This window comes from Mobula birostris, chromosome 12 (assembly GCF_030028105.1).
Source record: "Mobula birostris isolate sMobBir1 chromosome 12, sMobBir1.hap1, whole genome shotgun sequence".
Classification (NCBI taxonomy): domain Eukaryota; kingdom Metazoa; phylum Chordata; class Chondrichthyes; order Myliobatiformes; family Myliobatidae; genus Mobula; species Mobula birostris.
The window spans coordinates 9,522,506-9,545,022 of NC_092381.1; the positions used below are offsets into that span (position 1 = coordinate 9,522,506).

General features: G+C 45.1%; 1 protein-coding gene across 18 annotated transcripts in view; it reads right to left on the reverse strand.

Annotated features, from left to right (window-relative positions):
- The window catches only part of adgrl2a (adhesion G protein-coupled receptor L2a), a 958,846-nt gene that overhangs the window by 131,987 nt on the left and 804,342 nt on the right, over positions 1-22,517 (reverse strand). For all 18 annotated transcript variants that reach the window (XR_011887962.1, XM_072273294.1, XM_072273297.1 and 15 more), the window contains one exon: positions 11,951-12,751. Coding sequence is in view for 17 of the 18 variants with exons in the window: in XM_072273294.1 (XP_072129395.1) it covers positions 11,951-12,751 (801 nt within the window). In the remaining variant the exon portion in view is untranslated. The remainder of the gene's footprint in view (positions 1-11,950; positions 12,752-22,517) is intronic.

The window sequence follows — 22,517 nt, forward strand, 5'->3', positions numbered from 1 at the left end:
CAATGAGATAATTGCACTGTATTTTGTTGTTTTTAGTTCCACTCCTTGTTCACTATGTCATGACATTGAGTCTGTAACAAAACTATGACTCTCATGCATTTCTGGATGGAGTTTGGCTGACTGTCTAGTTGATGTCACAACAATCAGTGAGGGCAGTACAGGCAGCACTGTCAGTACAGTCAGTGAGGGCAGTACAGGCAGCTCTGTCAGTACAGTCAGTGAGGGCAGTACAGGCAGCTCTGTCAGTACAGTCAGTGAGGGCAGTACAGGCAGCAGTGTCAGTACAGGTGCAGTGAGCTGAAGGGCCTGTTCCTGTGCCGTACTGTTCTAATTTTGATGCTTCAGGTTAACAGTGAGACTCAAGACAGCAGTGATATGCTTGAACTGAAATAATTATGAGATGGTGCTTCACCTCAGCCCTCAACATAAATAGACCATAGAAGACCTCACCACACAGTACAGGCCCTTTGGACCACAATGTTGGGCCAACCTCTGAACCTACTGCAAGATCAATCTAATACTTCCTTCCCACATAGCCCTCCACTTTTAGTTCATTCACATGCCCATCTAAGAGTCTCTTAAATGCTCCTAATGCCTCTACCATCACATTTGGCAGGGCATTCCACGCACCCACCACTCTCTGTGTAAGCAGCCTATCTCTGACATACCCCCCCCCCGCCACTCCTCCAGTCACCTTAAGCTGATCAACCGCAACTGCCTTCACTGTGTGAGCTTCTTCAGTTGGTTCACAAGAAGTCAGAAATATTCCTCTTTTTATTCATTTTACCGACTGTATTTTATCCAGTAGGAATGTTCCCCTTTCCCTCCACCCCACCCACTTTTTCGGGCAAGTTCTCCCTCCCTTTCCAGTCCTGATGAAGAGACTCTGCCCAAAATGTCCACTGTTTATTCCTTTCCATAGATGCTGCCTGACATGCTGCATTCCTCCAGCATTTTGTGCTTGTCGTACTTATGAAAATTGGTCCACTCTCATCTCCTATCATATTTCTTCTTCTTCAGTACTTTACCATTTCCAACTGTCACCTGCCAACGTCTCACTTAACACCTCTCCCTTCTGCTACCCCACTTCCCCCTCACATGGATTCATCTGTCACCTTCTAGATTGTACTCCTTCCCCTCCTTCGTATTCTGGCAAATACCCCCTTCCTTTCCAGCCCTGATGAAGGGTCTCCGCCTGAAACGTCGACTCTTTATTCCCCTCCATAGATGCTGCCTGACTTGCTGAGTTCCTCCTGTATTTTGTGTGCGATACTGTGTTCAGTAATTCAGGAAAGGTGCCAGGCAGGATTATGGGAGTATATTCTCTATTCTGTTTCTCTTTTGTACTAGCTCGATGCGCTTATGTGAACTGTTGGGCACTGAGAAGTGCGGCAGAATAAAGGGATCTGCAAATTTTTTTTGTGTGTGTGTGTGCCATACTCTGCCAGAGCCTCGGCAACCACCTTTCAAGTGGTTGTCTTGGGAGAAAGATTCTCTGAGTGGTCCTCCACGTCCTTCTCACAACGCAGTTTCTTTTTTTTAAACGAGGCCGGGTTGCTAGCTCGACACTCAACCCCGCACGGATGGAAAGCGTGCCCGGGAGCGGCCCGACTGGATTCGAACTCGGAAACCTTCGCTCCAGAGTAAGACGCTAATGTCACTGCGCCACCAGCTGGCCTATGGATCTGTATGAAATACAGATCCATAATTCTTTGAAAGTGGCATCACAGGTACACGTGGTCATAAAGAGAGTTACTGGCACCTTGTCCTTCATAAACCAATGTGTTAAATACATTGAGATGTTGTGTTGAAGTTTTATAAGACGTTGGTGATACCAAATTGTGTGCAGTTCTGGTCACCTACCTGCAGGATAGATAGCCCCGAGAATCAGTCACACCACCCAGCAACCTATTGAATTAAAGATACACGTGGACTGAGATGTTAACTGTCCTGTGCTAACACCAGTGGGATCATCAGTTGATCTGCCACCTGTCTTCAGGAGTTTCAGCCCGCTTATGATCAAGACTCCCTCGAGGTGGTGGGCCAGCAGTGCTAAAGCACCACCTCCCACTGGTGAGCTTAAAAACTTGGCATCTGCCTCTATCAGTCACTTCCATCCAACAGAGAGTCTGCTCTTCAGGCGTCTATGTAACTACTGAAGGTTTTGCAAGATATGTATACACTGTCTGACTATCTGCCCCTCTGGACGTACTTGGTTCACACCCATGCTGATCCTTTCTCTGCTGCCTCAGCTACAGCCCTGCTGGTTGACTTGATCTCTCTTCTAGTGAAGCCAAGGTCACGCAGCCACTTCTGGAAAGTGAACGCAATAAACGCACGACAGCCTACTTCGAATGGATAGCATGAGACCTTCCACCCTCTGTCTCTGCACTCTGATCTTACTTTTATTTAACCCAGGCCTAATCACAGGACAGTTTACAATGACCAATTAACCTACTAACTGGTACATCTTTGGACCAGGAAGAAACCAGAGCACCTGAATGAAACACACTCGCACATGGGAAGGACTTGCTTACAGAGGACGCTGGAATTGAATTCCAGGCTCCGACGCCACGAGCTGTAATAGCATCACACTCAACGCTGTGCTCCCATGGCAATGCCTCAGGAAGGCAGCATCCGTCATTAGGGACCCCCATCACCCAGGACATGCTCTCCTCTCATTGCTACCATCAGGGAGGAGGGACAGGAGCCTGAAGATACACACTCGGCAACAGCTTCTTCCCCTCCGCATCAGGTTTCTGAATGGACAATGAATCCATGAACACTACCTGATTACTTTTTTGCAGTACTTATTTAATTTAGCTTTTTAATATATAGATAGAGATACTTAATGTAATTCAGAGTTTTTGTTATGTATTGCAATGTACTACACCGTACAACAACAAATTTCACAACATATGCCAGTGTTATTAAATCTGAACATGAGAAAATTTGTAGATACTGGAAGTGCAAAGCAACGCACACAAAATGCTGGAAGAACTCAGCAGCTGATGGGGGCCCGGACGAAGGAAACATCCCCCCTTTACTCTTTTGCACAGATGCTGCTGGGCTTGCTGAGTTCCTCCAGCATTTTGTATGTGTTCTATTAAACGTACTTATGATTTTGATTAAATAAAACCATACCTTTCCAGGCAGGAATCTAGGGCCTTTTGGTGCCTGATTTTCTGTAAAAAAAAACTATAAATGGCTGTCTGAGTAACATATGAAATTAATTTAGGCTGGGGAAGAACAAGCGCATTAAACCTATCATGAGGTATTAGGTACAGTGAGATTCAAACTGCATCCAGATAATTTGTAGACCTTTTAATGTAATAAACTCATATTAAGGATACTGTCAACAAAACTGACAGAGCAGAGCACAAGTCAGCTTTAAGTGGCCAACACTCATTCGCGAGTTGATTGGCTGGAAAACTATTGAAGTCGACAGGAATGGCTTAGTAGTAAAGATTCTCAGTCCAGAGATCAAATGTCAGATTGGGACACAGCTGAGAGAATCAATGTAGTGGGTGGGGATTAAAAATTATAATCGATCCCCAATTTAGAAAATACAAAGATTCAAAAAAAAAACACTGCAATATCTTGCCATAAGAAGGTAGCCATTTTGATGATGAACTCATTTAGATGCAGATGTGTGTGTCATGTCAGTTCTTATTATGCCCTCTCCTAAGGGATAATCATCTTAGATGTCTGATTTTCAGCTATCTGATTAATAATCTAGTACACTTAGTAAACAAGGAATCTATTTTCCCCCTGAGACAACAGCACAGGGGCATATTCACAAGCAGCAGTGCATTCCAATGACACATTTTATACACAGTAATTAATCAAAAATGCAATAAAAACCTATCTTGCGAAGTCTTGCGAACATTTCTAATCATCTAGGGCTCTTTCCAGTGCAGTCAGAACCCGGTGAAAAAACTTGATTTCGACAATTAATTTGAATTGTAAAAAAAAATTCATTTAGCTGACATCATTCTTTTGTGTATGGATTATAATCACTAAATTATCACCTGTAAAAAATGATGTCTGAATCAACAGGGTATGAAGCGTACAAAACAAAACGTTTTATTTTTATTATGTTTTACTGAGACTAGGCCTCTCCTTCCCTTCAAGCCATGCCACCCAGCAATCTGTCGATTTTTATCTTGGGTTAATCATATGACAATTTACAGTCACTGATTCACCTACTAACAGGTACACCTTTGGACTTGGGAGGAAACTGGAGCACCTGGAGGAAAGCCATGTGGTCATGGGGAGAACGTACAAACTGCTCATAAGCAGCGGCGGGTCACTGTTACTGTAAAGCGTTGTGCTAACCACTACACTACATTGCGGCTAACGTTAGAGGGTAACTTATATCAACAGCTTCAATTTTGGGAGCTCCAGTGAGATGACATGGGGATGAGCCACCTTACTGCCTGCAATCAGCTAACTCAAGGGTGATGTGAGGCAGCATGGTAGCATAGTGGTTAGCACAATCGCTTTACATCGCCAGTAATCACCAATAGCGGTCTGAACCGCGCCACGCTAATGCCTGTAAGGAGCCTGAACGTTCTCCCTGGAAACCGCATGGGTTTCTTCCAGTGTTATGTTTTGTAACTTCAAAGCATTAAATTAATTCAAAGGAACCACGGAAGTCCAGGAATGCGGGTCTAACTTTCAGTTTACTTTACGTGAGGCGTGCACGTATCACGTGGCAGCATAATGACATATGCAATTAATGTATTTTTACATATAAACTGTAATTATTTTAATGAATAGGATTCTCCTCCGGGAGAAGGCTCAGGAGCTTGAAGACTCATACGGCCAGATTTGGGAACAGCTTCTTTCCAACTATGATAAGACGGCTGAACAGATCCTGACCCGGATCTGGGCCGTACCCTCCAAATATCCGGACCTGCCTCTCGGTTTTTTTGCACTACCTTACTTTCCATTTTTCTATTTATGATTTATAATTTAAGTTTTTAATATTTACTATCGATTTGTAATCCAGGGAGCGGGAAGCGCAGAATCAAATATTGCTATGATGAATGTACGTTCTAGTATCAATTGTTTGGTGACAATAAAGTATAAAGTATGCTTTATCCACCAATATATTTATGAGGTGACTCAAATATTACTGTAATATTAAATGCACAACATCCGGGTGCTCTGATTCACTCCCACAATTCCATGTTGTACAGGTTAGGTTGACGAGCTGTGGGCATGCTATGTCGGCCCTGCAGATGTGGTGACACTTGTGTTCTTTCCCCAGCACAGTCCTTGCTGATTTGATTTGACGCAAATGGCGCATCTCACTGAATATTTCGATGTACATGTGACAAGTAAAGCTAATCTTTAATTTTTAATGTGAGTTATGCCTAGCAGCCTTCTAAAATCCAGAACTATACAGTTGTCATATTTGGCTGCACAGGAAATATACATTTCAGTGAAGAAGAAAAAATGCTTGTGAAAAGGTGTTTTAAGGTTAATTATTTTGACTATTGTGTGATTTTATTATTCATTTGTTATATTTAGAGGGTGCACTAGTTTCACGTCAGTCTGTCTCCAATGTGACAGGATATCCTGACTCCTGCTGGTCTTTGTTCGGTTGCTACTGTCTTCTTGATGGTGATATTAACCCTCCAGGCAGTCAGCTCTGGTGGCTGCTGACAGGTTTATGTCAAGGCCGGTCTGTACGTGCACTGGCGCGACAATGTGCCTCCATCACAAGTTGTCCCTGGACGACAGACAGGTTTGTTTTTTTTTTACAGAGAGCAACAGAGTGTGAGCCTTTTGGCCCACAATGTTGCGCTGACATTTCAACCGACTCCATGATCATTCTAACCCTTCTCTCCTACACAGCTTCTGTCTTTCTTACACTTATGGGCTTAAGGAGGAGTAAGGCGCTCCTTTCCTCCACTAACCTACAGGTCACCCTTTTGCCAAGGTGTTGCACCTGCTTAGCCCCCAGATGGGGGCCATGTGAAGCCATGGGAGCAGCACTGACACCAGGCAGATCGCCTCTGAGGAGTACTGATAATGGCTGGCGTCACCATCATTGTTGCTCGTCTCTGCACCTTGTGGCACATCGGGCAGCATTTTTGCCATTTCCTTAGCACTTTTCGTCTGCTTTTACGAAACCAAGTTGCTAGCTCGCGCTCAACCCAGCAAGGATGGAAAGCATGCAGGGAGCCGGCCGCATTCAAACCTGCGATCACTCGCCTCGAAGTACAGTGTGGATGCCACTACGCCCCCAGCCGGTTATGTCATTAATGTAAATGTCCCTATTGTATTGGCTTCACCATCAACTCCGGCAGTGCATTCCAGGCACACACCACTCTCTGAGTAAAAAACAATCTAGAACATCTCCAATCACATTTAAAGGATGGTGTCTGGTATGAGCCATTGCCACCCTGGGAAAAAGCTACTGCCTGTCCACCTCATCTATGCCTCTTACAATTGTATACAGTCAATTTTGCCCTGAAATTGAATACTTTTAAAAAATCATTCGATTTGGTAACAATTCCTCCACAGTATTGTAAAGAACAGCTTCAAAGACACATAAGACTGATAATAAGGAACAATTCTACTGTATCTGAGGGTAGGTGGCAGGCCTGTTGGGATAGGTCTGTGCCTGTCCAAGCATGCAAGGTTAGCTCCGGCGGACTGGGCTGGTATGATCAACGTATGATCAGCCAGGAAGGCTGTTCTCAATGCTCTGTGGAGAGCAAGGGACATGACAAGGCACAGAAGTTGTGGTCATCCACTGCAACCAGGAAGACCCCAGTTTATGACAACTACTGTCCCCGGACCCGGACATCCGAGGTCAAGAAAGTGGAACTTCCCCAGTGCAGTGGCTTCTCCAGTTTAAAAGTTCTCCTGTCACTGTTGGATACAACAGACGATATAAGTGAAAAGAGGAAGGAAATTAGTTTGGCTTAACAACATATGAAACACACTTGATGGTTCTGGGCCGGTACTTGATGAGGACAGAAGGTTGAGTGGAGGTGGGGGGGATCTCACTGAAGCCTACCAGATACAGAAAGATGTTTCCATTTGTAGGAGAGTCTAGGATTCAAGCTTCAGAATAAAGGGATGTCCCTTTTAGAACAGAGATGAAGAATTTCTTCAGCCAGAGAGTGGTGAATCTATGGAAATCATTGTCACACAGGCTGCAGAGGCCAAGTGTTTGGGTATATTTAAGGCAGAGATTGATAGATTCTGGATTGGCAGTAAGGGGGAGGGAATGGGGAGAAGGTGGGAGAATGCAGCTGAGAAACAAAAATGTCATATTGTACCTCCCACAAACACTTCTTCCGTCAGCTTGTTTCAGATGCGCCCAACTGCGAATGGGACATTTTAAATCTGCCCGCTCTGAGAATGGTGTTGAAAAAAAAACACCCATGATTAAATGATGGAGCAAGCTCGATGGGCTGAATGGCCTAATTATGTTCCTATTATCACATGCTCTTATACAGCATTGTGTAAAACTCTTAGGCACATACTTAATACCCAGGTTGCCTAAAATATTTGTTCAGTACTGTAGTAATTTTATGCATTGCACTGTACTGCTGCAGCAAAAAAAAAACAGATTTCATGACATATGAGTGATGATAAACCTGATTCTGACATGGGTCTCCATTGTGGACTGAGAGTGGGAAGGGGGCAGGGAGAGGGGAATCACGGTTGGAGAGAAGCGGGAGGGAGTGTGAAGCACCAGAGAGACATTCTGTAATGATCAATAAATCAATTGTATGGAATCAAACCTTGCCTGGAGTCTCAGGGTTTGGTTTGTCTATAACTGTGTCACCACCCCCCCGCCACTGCCCCGGCACTCCTCTGCCACCTATCCCATGCACCCCCCACTTCACAGTGCTCCACCCTTACCATTCCCAACATCTTTTGCTCCCACCAGACTTACTAACTCGCTCTCTGCTCCACATTGACAAATACAGTACTGTGCAAGAGCTTTAGGCACCCTAACATCCTCTCTCCCCCTCCCTGTCTCTCCCCTTGCTTCTCTCTCTCTCTCTCTCTATTATATACAACTGAATTTTGCACAATACTGTAGTTCTGTTCTGCACACACACATATATTCTCTTCATACATGTGTATGTATGTATATGTATACACCTGAGTTTTGCACAATATTGTAGTTCTGCTCTACATAAGAACAAATTTGTGTAAGTATGTATGTATGTATGTACTTATTTATTTAATGACATACAGTACGAAATAGACCCCTCTGGCCGCACCATGCAGCAACCCCCAATTTAACCTGAGCCTAGTTACGGGACAATTTAAAGACCAATTAACCTCCTAACCAGTATGCCTTTGGACGATGGGAGGAAACCGGAGCACACTGAAAAAACCCACACAATCCACTTGGAGGCTGTACAGGCTCCTTAGAAATGACATTGAAATTGACCTCTGACCTCCAATGTCCCCAGCTCTAATAGTGTTGTGCTAATCGCTACACTACCATGGCACCCCATGTCAGACAATAGAATTTAATAATATTCCGGGAGTTCCTTTGTATGTAGGGCTGTCCGTAAGCCTGATGTTGCTAACTAGGGGATGGCTGATAACTCATTCCGAAGATGCATGACCTTTGACCTGGCAGGACTAGTCCTTAAATTTCTAGCTGGCGGAGTAGCCCAGCTGGCAAGGACAGGAAGGGCCTTCCTCTAAGCTATAAGTCTCTCATGATTCAGTGATGCAGCCTTCCCTAAAAAAAAAGTATTGTGTAGGTGTTGGTAGAGTCTGTGTTTATTTCAAACAAATTATTGGACACATCTCCTCCAAATCTCACTGAGGCGCACAGAATGTCTACCAGAACTTCTCCTCCTTCTCTCTAAACACTTCCTGCTTTAGTAACTTCATCTCAGACACCACCCCCACTCGTCAACCTGCTGCCGTGTAACTTCTTACACACCACCCACACGTGTGGAACCAGGACCCCTGTACTGCTTACCCTGACAGTCGTCATCTCTTTTCCCTTTGAAACAGACAGAGTGGATGTGGAGATTGTATTTCCCACAGGGAGGGAGTCTAGCATCAGAGGGCGCAACCTCAGAGTAGGGCAGGGATCTCCAACCTGAGGGTCCACGGACTGCTCGGTAAAGGGCAGGGGTAGACGGTATAAAAAAGTCTGGGAACCCCTGAAATAGAGGGACATCCATTTAGAACAGAGGTGAGGAGGAATTTCTTCAGCCACAGGGTGGTGAATCAGTGGAACGCATTGTGAAGACCATGTCATTGGGTATATTTAATATGGAGGTTGTTAGGCTCTTGATTAGTAAGGATGTCAAGGGCAAAGGGAGAAGGCAGCAGAATGGGGTTGAGAGGAATAATACATCAGCCACAATGCAATAGTGGAGCAGTCTTAATGGGCTGAATGGCCTAATTCTGCTCCTATGTCTTATGAAAAATCTTTACCCACTTGGCATCACTAGCCACTCCTGCCATGAACTATTAACTAATATCATTTTGTATTTTAGTTTTAACTAATATTATTTTGTATTTTATTTTCATGTTTGCCTATTGTAAAGCACTTTAAGATACATTGTTTTGTACAAAAAGTGCTCAATCAATAAGTTATTATTATTATCATTATTATTACGATTAACTCTGTAAAATGAAAATCCTTTCCATAGAGATGGGGATTTGACACCGGTGTTTAAAAAGGCAGAATGAACACATGCCGCTAAGTATCACTGAGTGGCAGAATTATGAAGTCAGTCCCAAACTGGGACAGATTTTGCAGTTGAGACCCACCAGATTTTAGCAGACACGATGCTGGAGGAATCCAGCTGGTCAGGCAGCATCAACGAACAGACGAGGGGTCTCGGCCTGAAACGCCGACTGTCCATTTCCCTCCACAGATGCTGCCAGACCTGCCGAGTTCCTCCAGCAGATACTGTGTTGCCACCAGGCAACTGTGTGAGCCAACAAGTTCAGGAACGATTATTACCCCTCAACCATCAGGCTCTTGAATCAAAGGGAATAACTTTACTCGCCCCATTATTGAACTGTTCCCACAAACAATGGACTCACTTTCAAAGACACTTCATTTCATATTCTTGATATTTATTGCTTATTTCTTTTTTTTCCCTCTTTTTGTATTTTCACAGTCTGTTGTCTTCTGCACTCCGGTTGAACACCCAAGCTGGTCGGTCTTTCATTGATTCTGTTATGGTTATTATTCTCTAAATTTATTTAGTATGCCTGCAAGAAAATTAATCTCAGGGTTGTATATAGTAACCTATATGTATTTTGATAATAAATTTACTTTGAACATTGAAGTCCATCAGGTTGTATCACAGACATACTGTACTGCATGTTGTGAAATATGTTGCTCGGTGGCTGCAGTACAGTGCAAGTCATGAAAATTCCTCTAAATCAAAAGAAAACCGGAGACACACAGTGCAAAAGAGGAATAACGCTTCATGGGCCATTCAGAAATCTGATGGGCAGGGGAAGAGGCTGCTCCTAAAACACTAAGTGTCCGTCTTCAAGATCCTAAGTAAAAGCAAGAGTCGGAAATATTCCAGATGGAGAATGTCCTTAGTAATGGATGCTACATTCTTAAGGCACAACCTTTTGAGGATGACCTCAGTGATGGGGAGGGTTGTTCCTCCCCCATCACCTAGAACACAGGGATGGGCCATTTGGTCCACGAAGTCTGTGCTGAACACGATGCTGAATTAAACTACATCTCTTCCGATCCATACCCTTCCATTCCCTTCATGTGCCTCTCTAACAGATTCTAAACCCCACTGTTATAGAACCCCTGTCAGCCCTTCCCAGATACCAGTCACTCACTGTAAAATCTTACCTTGCACATCTCCTTTAAACATACTCCCGTGCACCTTCAATGCATGACATTTCTACCCAAGAAAAACATTTCTATCTCCCTTTTCAGTACCTCTTATAATCTTATAAACTTCTTTCAGGTCTCACCTCAGACTTGACCACTCCAGAGAAAACAACACAAGTTTAGAGGTTTGAGCTATAAAGTGAGGCATGTTCACTCTCTGTGTCACTCTCTCTGTTTCTGTCATTCTCTTTCTCTCTCTCTCTCTTGCTCTCTATGTCACTATCTCTCTTTCTGTGATTCCCATGTACATTCGTCCCTCCCCACTTATCTCCCTCCTGGTATATAAACCTGTAAGCGACCTAAGACCTACACCTGCCCATTCACCTCCTCCCTCAACTCCATTCACAGCCCCAAACAGTCCATCCAGGTGAGGCAACACTTTACCTGTGAATCTGCTGGGGCCATCTATTGTGTCCGGTGCTCCCGATGTGGCCTCCTCTACACTGGTGAGACCTGACGTAAATTGGGGAACCGCATTGTTGATCGCCTCCGCTCCATTTGCCAAAAATAGGAATTCCTGGTCACCAACCATTTTAATTCCTATCCCCATTCCTGTTCTGACATCTCAGTCCATGTTGAAGATGAGGCCACCCTCGGGGTGGAGGAGCAGCACCTTATATTCTGTCTGGGCACCCTCCAAGTTGATGGCGTGAACATCGATTCCGCCTTCTGCTAATTTTTCCCCTCCTTCCCTCTTTTTCTATTCCCCACTCCGGACTCTTACCTCTTCTCACCTGCCTATCACCTCCCCGTGATGTCCCCCTTTCTTCTCTTTCTCCCATGGTTCACTCTCCCCTCCTATCAGATTCTTTCTTCTCCAGCCTTTGACCTCCCCCCCCCCCACATGGCTTCACCTATCACCTTCTAGCTTCCTTTCTCTGGCTTCTTCCCCCTTGCTTTCCAGATCTGAAGAAGGGTCTTGGCCCGAAACTTCGACTGTTTATTCATATCAATAAATGCTGCCTGACCAGCTGAGTCCTTCCAGCATTTTGTGTGCATGTTGATCTGTGACAATCTACCTTAGGTGAATACACAACTTTGAAAGAGAGATCTTTATGGAACACTGACCTTGTGCAGGGTCGGGAGGTCCAAATTCCAGGGTGTACCGCAGTATGAAGTAGTTATTCCAGACATACAGTAGATTGTCCCGTGGGTTGTAATCCACAGCAGCCACGTGCTGGTAGGGGTTGGGAAAGGGGATGTCTACGTACTCCTCTCTGTTGAGGTTAGTGTTGTAGGCATAGTCAATGGAGTTCTTGCCTGTCTCACTCTCGTTGTCCTCATACACCGACCGGACCACGTAGAGCACGCCGCAGATCATGAAAGCGTTGGAGGCCGAACGCTTGTCGTACGATGTGTCCCAGGTGCCCTCGAACCGCAGCGTGTACGGGTTGAGCTGGCTCACCACCATCATCCCATTGTTCTGCTCGGTGGCATAGATGACCCACAGGCCGTTCTCGTCCACTGCCAGGTCGATGTCAGACTTGCCCCCCCACCTGTAGGGCGAGGTGTCGTGGTAGTTGGCATTGGCGATGATGGCCTCGCCACTTTTGATCCGGGTCCGCAGGTCATACTTGACAATGTTCCTCGTCCGCTCCTTGTTGAAGAAGACTGCCCCGTCGTACACCACAAAGCCAGTTCCGTCGACACGGTGGGGCAGCTTGTAGGTGGTGGTGTGGCGGCCAGAAGTGAAGTCCTCCAGTGAGGCATACTCCATCAGCGTGTCCGTGCGGTACGGCGTCCATGGCATGTAGTAGATCTTGTCTCCAGCCTGTAGGGGGTCTTTGCACCAGGCACCAGACTGCTGCTCAGCCTCCGTTACGTAGGCCGACTCCACAATCCCTTTCAATGTCCCGGGGCACACAAAAACTGCAAAGATAAGATGGGCAGCACAGGAAGAAACAAAGTTAACATCTCTCTTGAACAATTTAATATCGCAACACCAGTCAAACTCAACAGGTGAGAGAGTGGAGATTTTGATTGAGAGCTCTGGCAAGAGGAAATGGGATGCAGGTTGAAGCAAGGTGCTGGGAGGGGTCGGGAGGGAGGTGGTGGGGAGAAGAGGGTGAGGGTGCAGGAAAGGGCTATGGTTGCATCTTTGCAACGGGAAAATGCAAGAGGCAGAAGGCACCAGGACGCAAGTCCAAGGAGCGATGATAAGCCAAGACATGCGAAGGGAAAGGGTTCTAGAAGCAAGGCAGATGACACCCGATGACACAACAGAAGCACTTGTTGCGTCTTGGAGTAGATCTCCATTGGGACACCAGCAACAGCACCCATCACCTTGAGACGTGAGTGGATGAGGCACTGTACACAGTTCAGAGCTGGACCGAGCAGAGGTTCCCTGGAGAGATACTGGTGTTAATAGGGTGGGTGGGCGAGGGGTGGTGGAGAGAGCACGGGTTCTTAAAGGGGTCAAGCAGCCAAAACAATCACAAGGAACCAGAGCGGGACTGTGCTGGATTCATTACCTTTTTGCTCCACTTCTATTTTAAGCATTGGGAGAGAGAGTGAGAAAGAGTGCAAGAGAAAAAGAACAGAGATTAACATGATTATCGTCAGCTTCTGCCACACCTCAACAAGCCGGCTCGTTAACACGCACCGAGGCAGGAGGGAAAGTGAAATTACAACTGTGTTCCTTGCTTGTCAAATTCTACATCAGTCACACATTATTATTTACTTATTTATTTAGAATTACTATTATTTGTTTTTGTCCTTACATTTCCACAGTTTGTCTTCTTAGGCACATTAGTCGATCTTCGTTTGTGTATAATTTTTATTTGTTTATTTGGAGATTCAACATGGAACAGACCCTTCTGGCTCTCTAAGGTGCGCTGCCCAACGACACGCCTACTTTACCCCGACGTAATCACAGAACAATTTACAATGGCCAATTACCCCACTGACCAGTACATCTTTGGACCGTGTGAGGAAATTGGAGCACCTGGAGGAAACCCACATGCACACAGGAAGAAACGTACAAACTTGTTTACAGCAGGTGCTGGAATTGAACTCCAAACTCTGGTGCCCTGAGGTATAATAGGACCGCGCCAACTGCTACGCTACAGTAACACCTCCATTTTAACAATTATAATTATCCTTATGCATTTGTACAGTTTGCCTTTTGCATACTGGTTGTTTGCCAATCTGTGTGTTGTTTTTTATTGATTCTACTCTCTGTTCTACTGTGAGTGTCTGCTAGAAATTGAATCTCAGGATTGTATATGGTGGCATACACACAGGTACTTTGATACTAAACTTACTTTATCCTTCCCTATTTTACTGTGATTTACAATACTCTTACAATGGAGGCAGAAGAGACACTGGAAGCAGCACACCCGATCTTTTGGAGGAACTCAGGAGGTCAAGCAGCATCTGTGGAAGGGGAATGAATGGCTGATGTTTTGGGTCATGACCCTGCATCAAAGCTTTCCCCTGACAGACGCTTCTCAACCTGCTGATTCCTTGTGGTATTCGCCACACAGTACCTGTGTTGGGACAGGCATGGACGGAATTAATAACCTGGGTTGACTTAATATATTGGTGGGTAGCCCACACAGAAAGTCTCCAGGATCAAGGATCAACTTTATTCACCAAAGACATTTACGTGTACTTGGAATTTGCTGTGGTGTGTTGGCATGACATACAATTCAACAATTATAAAGTATGAAGCAACTTTTCTCGACATCTAGAAAGTAGTCTATGCCTTTATTCCTAGAGCCTAAAGTACGGAGATGGAATAAAATGCGTATAAATACATAACAATCAGCACATATTAACAATGTAAGCAGCATTATAAAAAGCCAGTGTTTACAGTGCAGTGACTGGTGTAATTGATAGAGAGGGTGGGGTTTGCTAACTAGAATGGTTGATCAGATTAATGGCTTGTTTTAATAATTCCTATAGTGCTTTACAGAAGGGAACTTTTGGAAAAGACAGTTGGCTGTGTAGTATGAACACCAAATTTTGTTTTTCTTTTTTCCCCTTTTCCCTCCCCCTTCCCTCTTCTATTCCCCACTCTGGCCTCTTACCTCTTCTCACCTGTCTATCACACCCCCCCGATGCCCCTTCTTCTCGCCTTTCTCCTATGGTCCACTGGTCCACTCTCCTTTCATATCAGATTCCTTCATTGCTTGCATTTTAGCTTTCCCGTCCATCACCTGCCAGATTCTTACTTCACCCCCCTCCTACACCCGCCTGGTCTCACCTATCACCTTCTAGCTTGCCCTCCTCGCCCTACTGCACCCTCTTATTCTCGCATCCTCCCCCTTCCTTTCCAGTTCTGATGAAGGCTCTTGGCCCAAAATAGCCACTCTTTATTCCTCTCCATGTTTGCAGCCTGACCTCCAGAGCTCCTCCAGCACTCTCTGTGCGTTGCTCTGGATTTCCAATGTGGTATTGTCTGCCTGAGTTCTCAGTGTAAGAATCTATCATCGCTCTGCAGTTCACAACACCACCGCAGCCATCCAGTAGCAGTGTAATGGAGTTATACTGCATGGAAGCTTGCCCTTCAGCCTAACTGTTCGATCCTAACCTACATGACCCGACCAAGCTAATCTATTTGCCAGCATTTGGCCCAGAACCTCCTAAACATTTCCAATCCACGAACCTGTCCAACAGTCTTTTAAATGATGTTATTACGCTGCCCCAACCTGAATTGGTTGGACTTTATTCCCTGGACCATAGGAGAATGAGTGGAGATTTGACAGACCTTTTCAAAATGATGAGGGATAAATGCAAGCAGGCTTTTTTTCCGCTGAGGTTCGGTGAGACTAGAATGAGAAGTCATGGGTTGGGGTGAAAGGGGAAATATTTAAGGGGAATGAGCCAGCGGAAGTGGTGGATGTAGAGTTAAGAGAAGTTGGGAGGGGTATGGAAAGCTATGATCCCAGTGTGGGTCAATGGGCCCAGGCAGAATAACTGTTCGGCATAGACTAAATGGGCTGAAGGGCCTGTTCCTGTGATGTAGAGCTCCAAGACTGGCAATTTGTACCACTTACATACATACATACTGTACTGTAAAAATAATTGTCCCTCAAATTCCTATTAAATCTCCCCTCTCTCATCTAACTGCTATGCCCTCTAGTTTTGCATTCCCCAACTGCAAGAAAAAGACTTGAGTACATTCACTCTATCTGAGCCCCTTGTGGTTTTATACACCTCTAGGTCTCCTAAGCTCAAAGTCCAAATTAAGTGAGGGGTTCTGTCATGTCTGTTCCCTGACTGTCTCACTCAGGTAAAGAATGGAGGCATTGTATCTCTTTATCTATCTATTTATCTATTTATTTATTTATTTGGAGATACAGTGTAGAACAGGCCCTTCCAGCCCAACAAGCTGCACCACACAGCAACTCATCTATTTAACCCCAGCCTAATCACAGGACCTATAAGAGGAGCACAACCCGGTTGTGGTTTGGAGGGTTGTGTTCCTCAATAACCTGGAGAGCTACCTTGGCTGAAGTCAGAGCCTTGTGTGGTGGCTCTAGGTGGGGTCACCCATGCCAAACAGCCCAAAGGGTAGAGGCCAGACTAACAGTAGTCCAGCGGCCTTCCAGGTTCGGGGGTTCAGCTCAGGGCTAACAACTCTGACTGGTGAAACAAAACTGTTACGGGAACAGCAATGAAGAATCCTTCTACATCTGAGTGCAACAGTATTTCCGAGTCTCCACCCGGGACTTGCATGACTGACAGTAGTGAAAACCGAGAGGAAGCTACGGACATGATGAAGGAAGCCCTGAACGTCGTCAGAGATAGAGGACCTTCATTGCTGCTCAAAATACCAGAGGTCTAACAGGCAGTAAGTAGGTAATCACAGGACAATTTACAATGACCAATTAGTCAGGTTTGAGAAGGCAGAAGAATGGGGTTGAGAGGGGAAATTGGATCACCCATGATAAAATGCATTTTCCCCAGTGTTGGGCACGTGGCCAAGTGGTTAAGGCGTTCACCTAGTGAGCTGAAGGTTGCTAGTTCGAGCCGCAGCTGTGGCAGTGTGTTTGTGTCCTTGAGCAAGGCACTTAACCACACATTGCTCTAGTCTGTGCGAGGAGTGGTGCCCCACACAGATATCCAATCTGTCCCTTGTAAGGCATGAAAATGCCCGACACAGGCCTCCCATGGTCTGAGTCGACATTCCCTCCCCGCTCCCCATGATAAAATGGAGGAGCAGACTTGATGAGCCAGATTGCCTAATTCTGCTCCTATCCCTTATGGTCTTGTTTACCTACTAACTGGTTCGTCTTTGGACTGTGGGAGGAAACTGGTGCTCCCGGAGGAAACCCATGATCTCACTCTTACAGAGGATGCTGGAAATGAACTCCCAACTCCAACGCCCCAAGCTGTAATAATGTTGCTCTAATCGCTACACTACCATGCTCCCTCCCGTGGCGCTACATATTATTGTCATTTGTTCAAAGTCTAGCACTTTACGAGCAGCACCTTGAACACAAATTAATCAGGGCCGGTTTCACGCTTCCTGTTCAATCAATCGACTTGCATCGTGGATGCAGTTCTCAGGTTTCTTCCCTTCGTTTGGAAATGTTTGCAGCTAAGAGCATTAGCATAGTGTTCCATTACTCAAGGCATCAGAGTCAAAAAGAGTAAAGTTAATGCAAGGTCACGGTATTGATATCATAGGCCTTCCTTTCTGTGCCTCGCCACGATGGCTTTAATGATTCTGCCAACCAGTCTGGCTGCGTTTGCAATCCAAATGATAGAATTGTGATCAAAGTACTTCCCTCTACGTCTCTGTGTACGAACGCAGAGACAGAAGCTCAATGGGGTCAAGAGCACCCACCAAACAAATCCATTGCCTTCGATTAACCAGACTGACAGGCATTTTGAGAGAATATCTCAGCCAGCAACCTTACAGTACAATAAACAAAGTAAGGCCCTTGGTGGTATGCAGCCAGGAATCTCGTTTCAAAACTGAAGCATGAACTCCCACTTGAACATCAAAACATAGTGGAATCTCTCATTTGCGTTAACTATCAACACACCTGAAGCCGTGCGTGGGGTCAACCCGCAATGTCGCCGCACATTCTGGCACAGTGGTGGAAAGTGGGAATGAGGCATGGATAGAGCTGACAGCCAGTGTCTTTTTCCCCAGGTGGAAATGGCTAATACAGAGGTTCCCAACTTGGGGTCCCTGGGCCCCGCAGTTAATGGTAGGGGTTCACGGCATAAAAAGATTTGAAACCCTACGGTTACGTAAGGGGGCATAATTTTCGGGTGATTGAGGGAAAGTATTGGGGGTGGCAGAGGTAGGTTTTTTCACAGTGGTGAGTGCATGGAACGCACTGTCAAGAGAGATGATAGAGACAGATACATTAGAAGCATTTAAGAAGATCTTAAATAGGCACATGAAAGTAAAATGGAAGGCCATGTGGGAGGGAACGGATACATTAATTGTGGATCAGATTAAAATTTCAGCATAATCTTGTGGGCCGAATGGCCTGTACTGTGCTGTACAGTTCTATTTTCATATGACTAAAGAGGGCAGCACACTTATGCAGCTGGCAAAGACCTGAAATAAATCCCACCCTTGGATGCTGTTAGTCGATACTTCCCACTGTCTGAAGAAAGCAGCCCGCATAACAAGACCATAAGACACAGGAGCAGAATTAGGCCATTCAGCCTATCAAGTCTGCTTCGCCATTCCATCATGGTTGATTTACTATCCCTTCAACCCCATTCTCCTACCTTCTTCCCAGAACCTTTAACACCCTTACTAATCAGTACAAATAGACTGACATTCAATCAAAGCTCTCAGTGTGGCATCAACAGGCAACAAGCAGTCCAAATGGTAGCACGAACTAAAGGCTGTCACAGCTGCTTAATGCAAATCAGAAGGTGTTTGAGGAGGGAATAGATAAACAGATCGAAGACTTGGACAAAAGCTGTTTGCGATGTCAAAAAGTTCAAAATGCACCCTTTCAGGCATCATTACCCCCTTGGGAGAGGCTGTTGTCACCATGGCAAAGAGTACATATTGACTTTACTAGGCCATTCATGGACCCTGTGATTCTGATTGCTGTGAATGCACATTTGAGGCAGCCAAAGGTTATACCAATGAAGTCAACCACCTCAGCAAAGACTGTCTCTGTTCTGAGAACCATCTTCACCAGAAACAGCTTACCAGAAGAAATTGAGAGTGACAACAAACCATAACACACACCAGAAGAATTCCAACTATTCATGAAGAAAAATGGCATCAGACATTTCAAGTTGACTCCTCACCACCCAGCAATGAACGGGTTAGCTAAAAGGTTTACCCAAACCTTCAATAAGTCCATTAAAGCAATGGGCAAGGAGGACATTTCTCTGCAGCACAAGGTGGACAACTTCCTTTTTGTGTATCGGAACCCTGTTCATGCGACGATAAATCAAACACCTGCAATGCTGTTCATGAGTAGGAATCTGAGATCTTGCACAGACCTCCTGAAACCAGATCTACAGAGCGAAGTAGAGAATAAACAGTTCAGCCAGTTGCCAAGTGAAGCAGCAAGGAACTGTGAGAATGGACAGGAAGTCCGAGCACATGATTATTGAGAACACAAGTGGACATCCAGTAGGATAGCTACAAGAACTGGACCACTGATGCACACAGTGGATGTTGGAAATCAGACATGGAGACATGTAGACCAGATACTGGATGCTCAACTGAAGAACACACCTGAGTCGACTGCATCCAACAAGCCGGACTTGCCTCTCAATGACGATTATGTCACTGACAGCTGCGTAACACAGGAAACTGAGAACGTCCTCTTAGACAAGACACCTACTGAATGTGATGCAACTCCACAGGTCCAGAGGCGCTATCCTGAAAGACACAGAGCACCACCCAAAGACTGAACCTTTAGAACTGTGAAGTTAGTTATAGACTGTTACTGTTTATTTGGAATGTGGGTTTCTGAAAGGGAAATTGAATGTTTTGTACACATACTGTTTTGTGTTGCATTAATCTAAAGGGAGAGGAAGTGTAATATATAGATCTGTTTATTTTAGAGCAATGAACCCCTTCCCCCGCACTAAGTATTGATCTGTTCTCTGTGCATGCACTCTTGTCTACACATGTACATTGTTCTCTCTTCCTCTCTCGTTGCAATGTTAAAGCCATCTTCTGCATGGGTGCCTTTATTTAATATAATGTAGTTGTGCAACAACACAATTTATAAATTTATAACCTGTGCTTATCTGGCCCCAGTCATGTCTTCGGTGAATAGAGGAAGTGCTTCTCATGGGGTAAAATGCAAACACCACATGCTATCTATACAAGATAAGGTGGAAGTTCTGAAAAAGCTCGACAGTGGAGTGTCTGTGAAAAACGTATGACTTGTATAACATTGGCTCTTTCACAGTTTATGATATAAAGAAACAAAAAGAAAAGTTGCCCCAGTTTTTTTTCTTGCTGAGGGCAAATCAAAAAACCAGATGTGCATAAGGAAAACAATGAAAGATGGAAGAAGTTCACGACTAGATAAAGTTCTCATCAAGTGGTTTAAATTCCACGTCAGCAAAGGTGTAGAACTGTCAGGAGAGATGGTAAAAGAACAAGTAAAAATTATTTTGTTCAGTGCTGGGACCGCAGCTGTTTACAATATATATTAATGATTTAGATGAGGGAATTAAAAGTAACATTAGCAAATTTGCCGATGACACAAAGCTGGGTGGTAGTGTGAAATGTGAGGAGGATGTTATGAGAATGCAGGGTGACTTGTACAGGCTAGGTGAGTGGGCAGATGCATGGCAGATGCAGTTTAATGTGAATAAATGTGAGGTTATCCACTTTGGTGGTAAGAACAGGAAGGCAGATTATTATCTAAATGGAGTCAAGTTAGGAAAAGGGGAAGTACAATGAGATCTAGGTGCCCTTGTACATCAGTCACTGAAAGCAAGCATGCAAGTACAGCAGGCAGTGAAGAAAGCTAATGGCATGCTGGCCTTCGTAACGAGGGGAATTGAGTATAAGAACAAAGAGGTCCTTCTACAGCTGTACAGGGCCCTGGTGAGACCACACCTGGAGTACTGTGTGCAGTTTTGGTCTCCAAATTTGAGGAAGAACATTCTTGCTATTGAGGGAATGCAGCGTAGGTTCACAAGGTTAATTCCCGGGATGGCGGGACTGTCATATGTCGAAAGATTGGAGCGACTGGGCTTGTATACTCTGGAATTTAGAAGGCTGAGAGGGGATCTTATTGAAACATATAAGATTATTAAGGGATTGGACACGCTGGAGGCAGGAAGCATGTTCCCGCTGATGGGTGAGTCCAGAACCAGAGGCCACAGTTAAGAATAAGGGGTAGGCCATTTAGAACGGAGCTGAGGGAAAACTTTTTCACCCAGAGAGTGGTGGATATATGGAATGCTCTGCCCCAGAAGGCTGTGGAGGCCAAGTCTCTGGATGCTTTCAAGAAAGAGACGGATAGAGCTCTTAAAGATAGCGGAATCAAAGATTATGGGGATAAGGCAGGAACTGGATACTGATTGTGGATGATCAGCCATGATCACAGTGAATGGCGGTGCTGGCTCGAAGGGTCGAATGGCCTACTCCTGTACCTATTGTCTATTGTCTATTATTTCAATAAATTTCACTTGCTTTTCATTTGTCATTTCTTTTTTCTTTATTATCCAACGGTGATGTGATTTGGCAAAATCACTAATATGGCACTGTACAGGTACCAACCGCTCCGGATTTGCGGTTGTCAACCTGTACTTCCTCGATGCACTGTTGTAATGAACTGATCTGTATGGAGGACATGAGGCCACATGCTAACGTAGTGGTTAGCACAGCGCTTTACAGTACCAGTGATCTGGGTTTGTTCTCAACACTGTTGGTAAGCAGTCTGTATGTTCTCCCTGTGACCACGTGGGTTTCCTCCAGATGCTCCGATTTCCGCCCACAGTCCAAAAACGTACGGATTGGTAGGTTAATCGGTCATTGTAAGTTGTCCTGTGATTAGGCCGGGGTTAAATCAGTGGATTGCTGGGCGGTGTGGTTCAAAGGGCTGGAAGGGCCTATTCCACGCAGTATCCCAATAAATAAATAAATCAAAACAAAGCTTTTCACTGTCCCTCAGTATACATGACAATAGTAAACCGATTTGCCAGTTTTCACCAGGACTGAGGACATCTTCTATCCTGCTGCTATCTGACTATGGAAGAGAAATCTCACACAGGAAGGTGAACTCTTGATCTCCCAATCTACCTCACTGGTCTGTAAGATTTATTTGTCCAGTTGCACGGCAGAGTTCTCTCTAACTACAACACCATATCCTGCGTTCTATAATTTCTCTGTGGATGTAACACTATAATCTGTATTCTGTTTTACCCTCTGTGCTACTTTGATTGGTTGGTGTGATGGAAATACATCTCTACCAAAGGGGGTGTAAGGTGCATGTCACCCTTGGGCAGAGTGTAGCACCCGCTTAGCCCCTGATCAGGGACACGTGAAGCCACGGGAGCAGCTGGTGGATGGTTGTAGGAGCCGCTGGTGCACATCGCAAGTCCTGGCTATGCAACCACTGCGCCAGGCAATCTCCGAAGAGTGTCGATAATGGCTGGAGTCACCCGTCTTGTAAAGATGCTTCCCAGAAGGAGGCAATGGCAAACAACTTCTGTAGCAAAATTTGCCAAG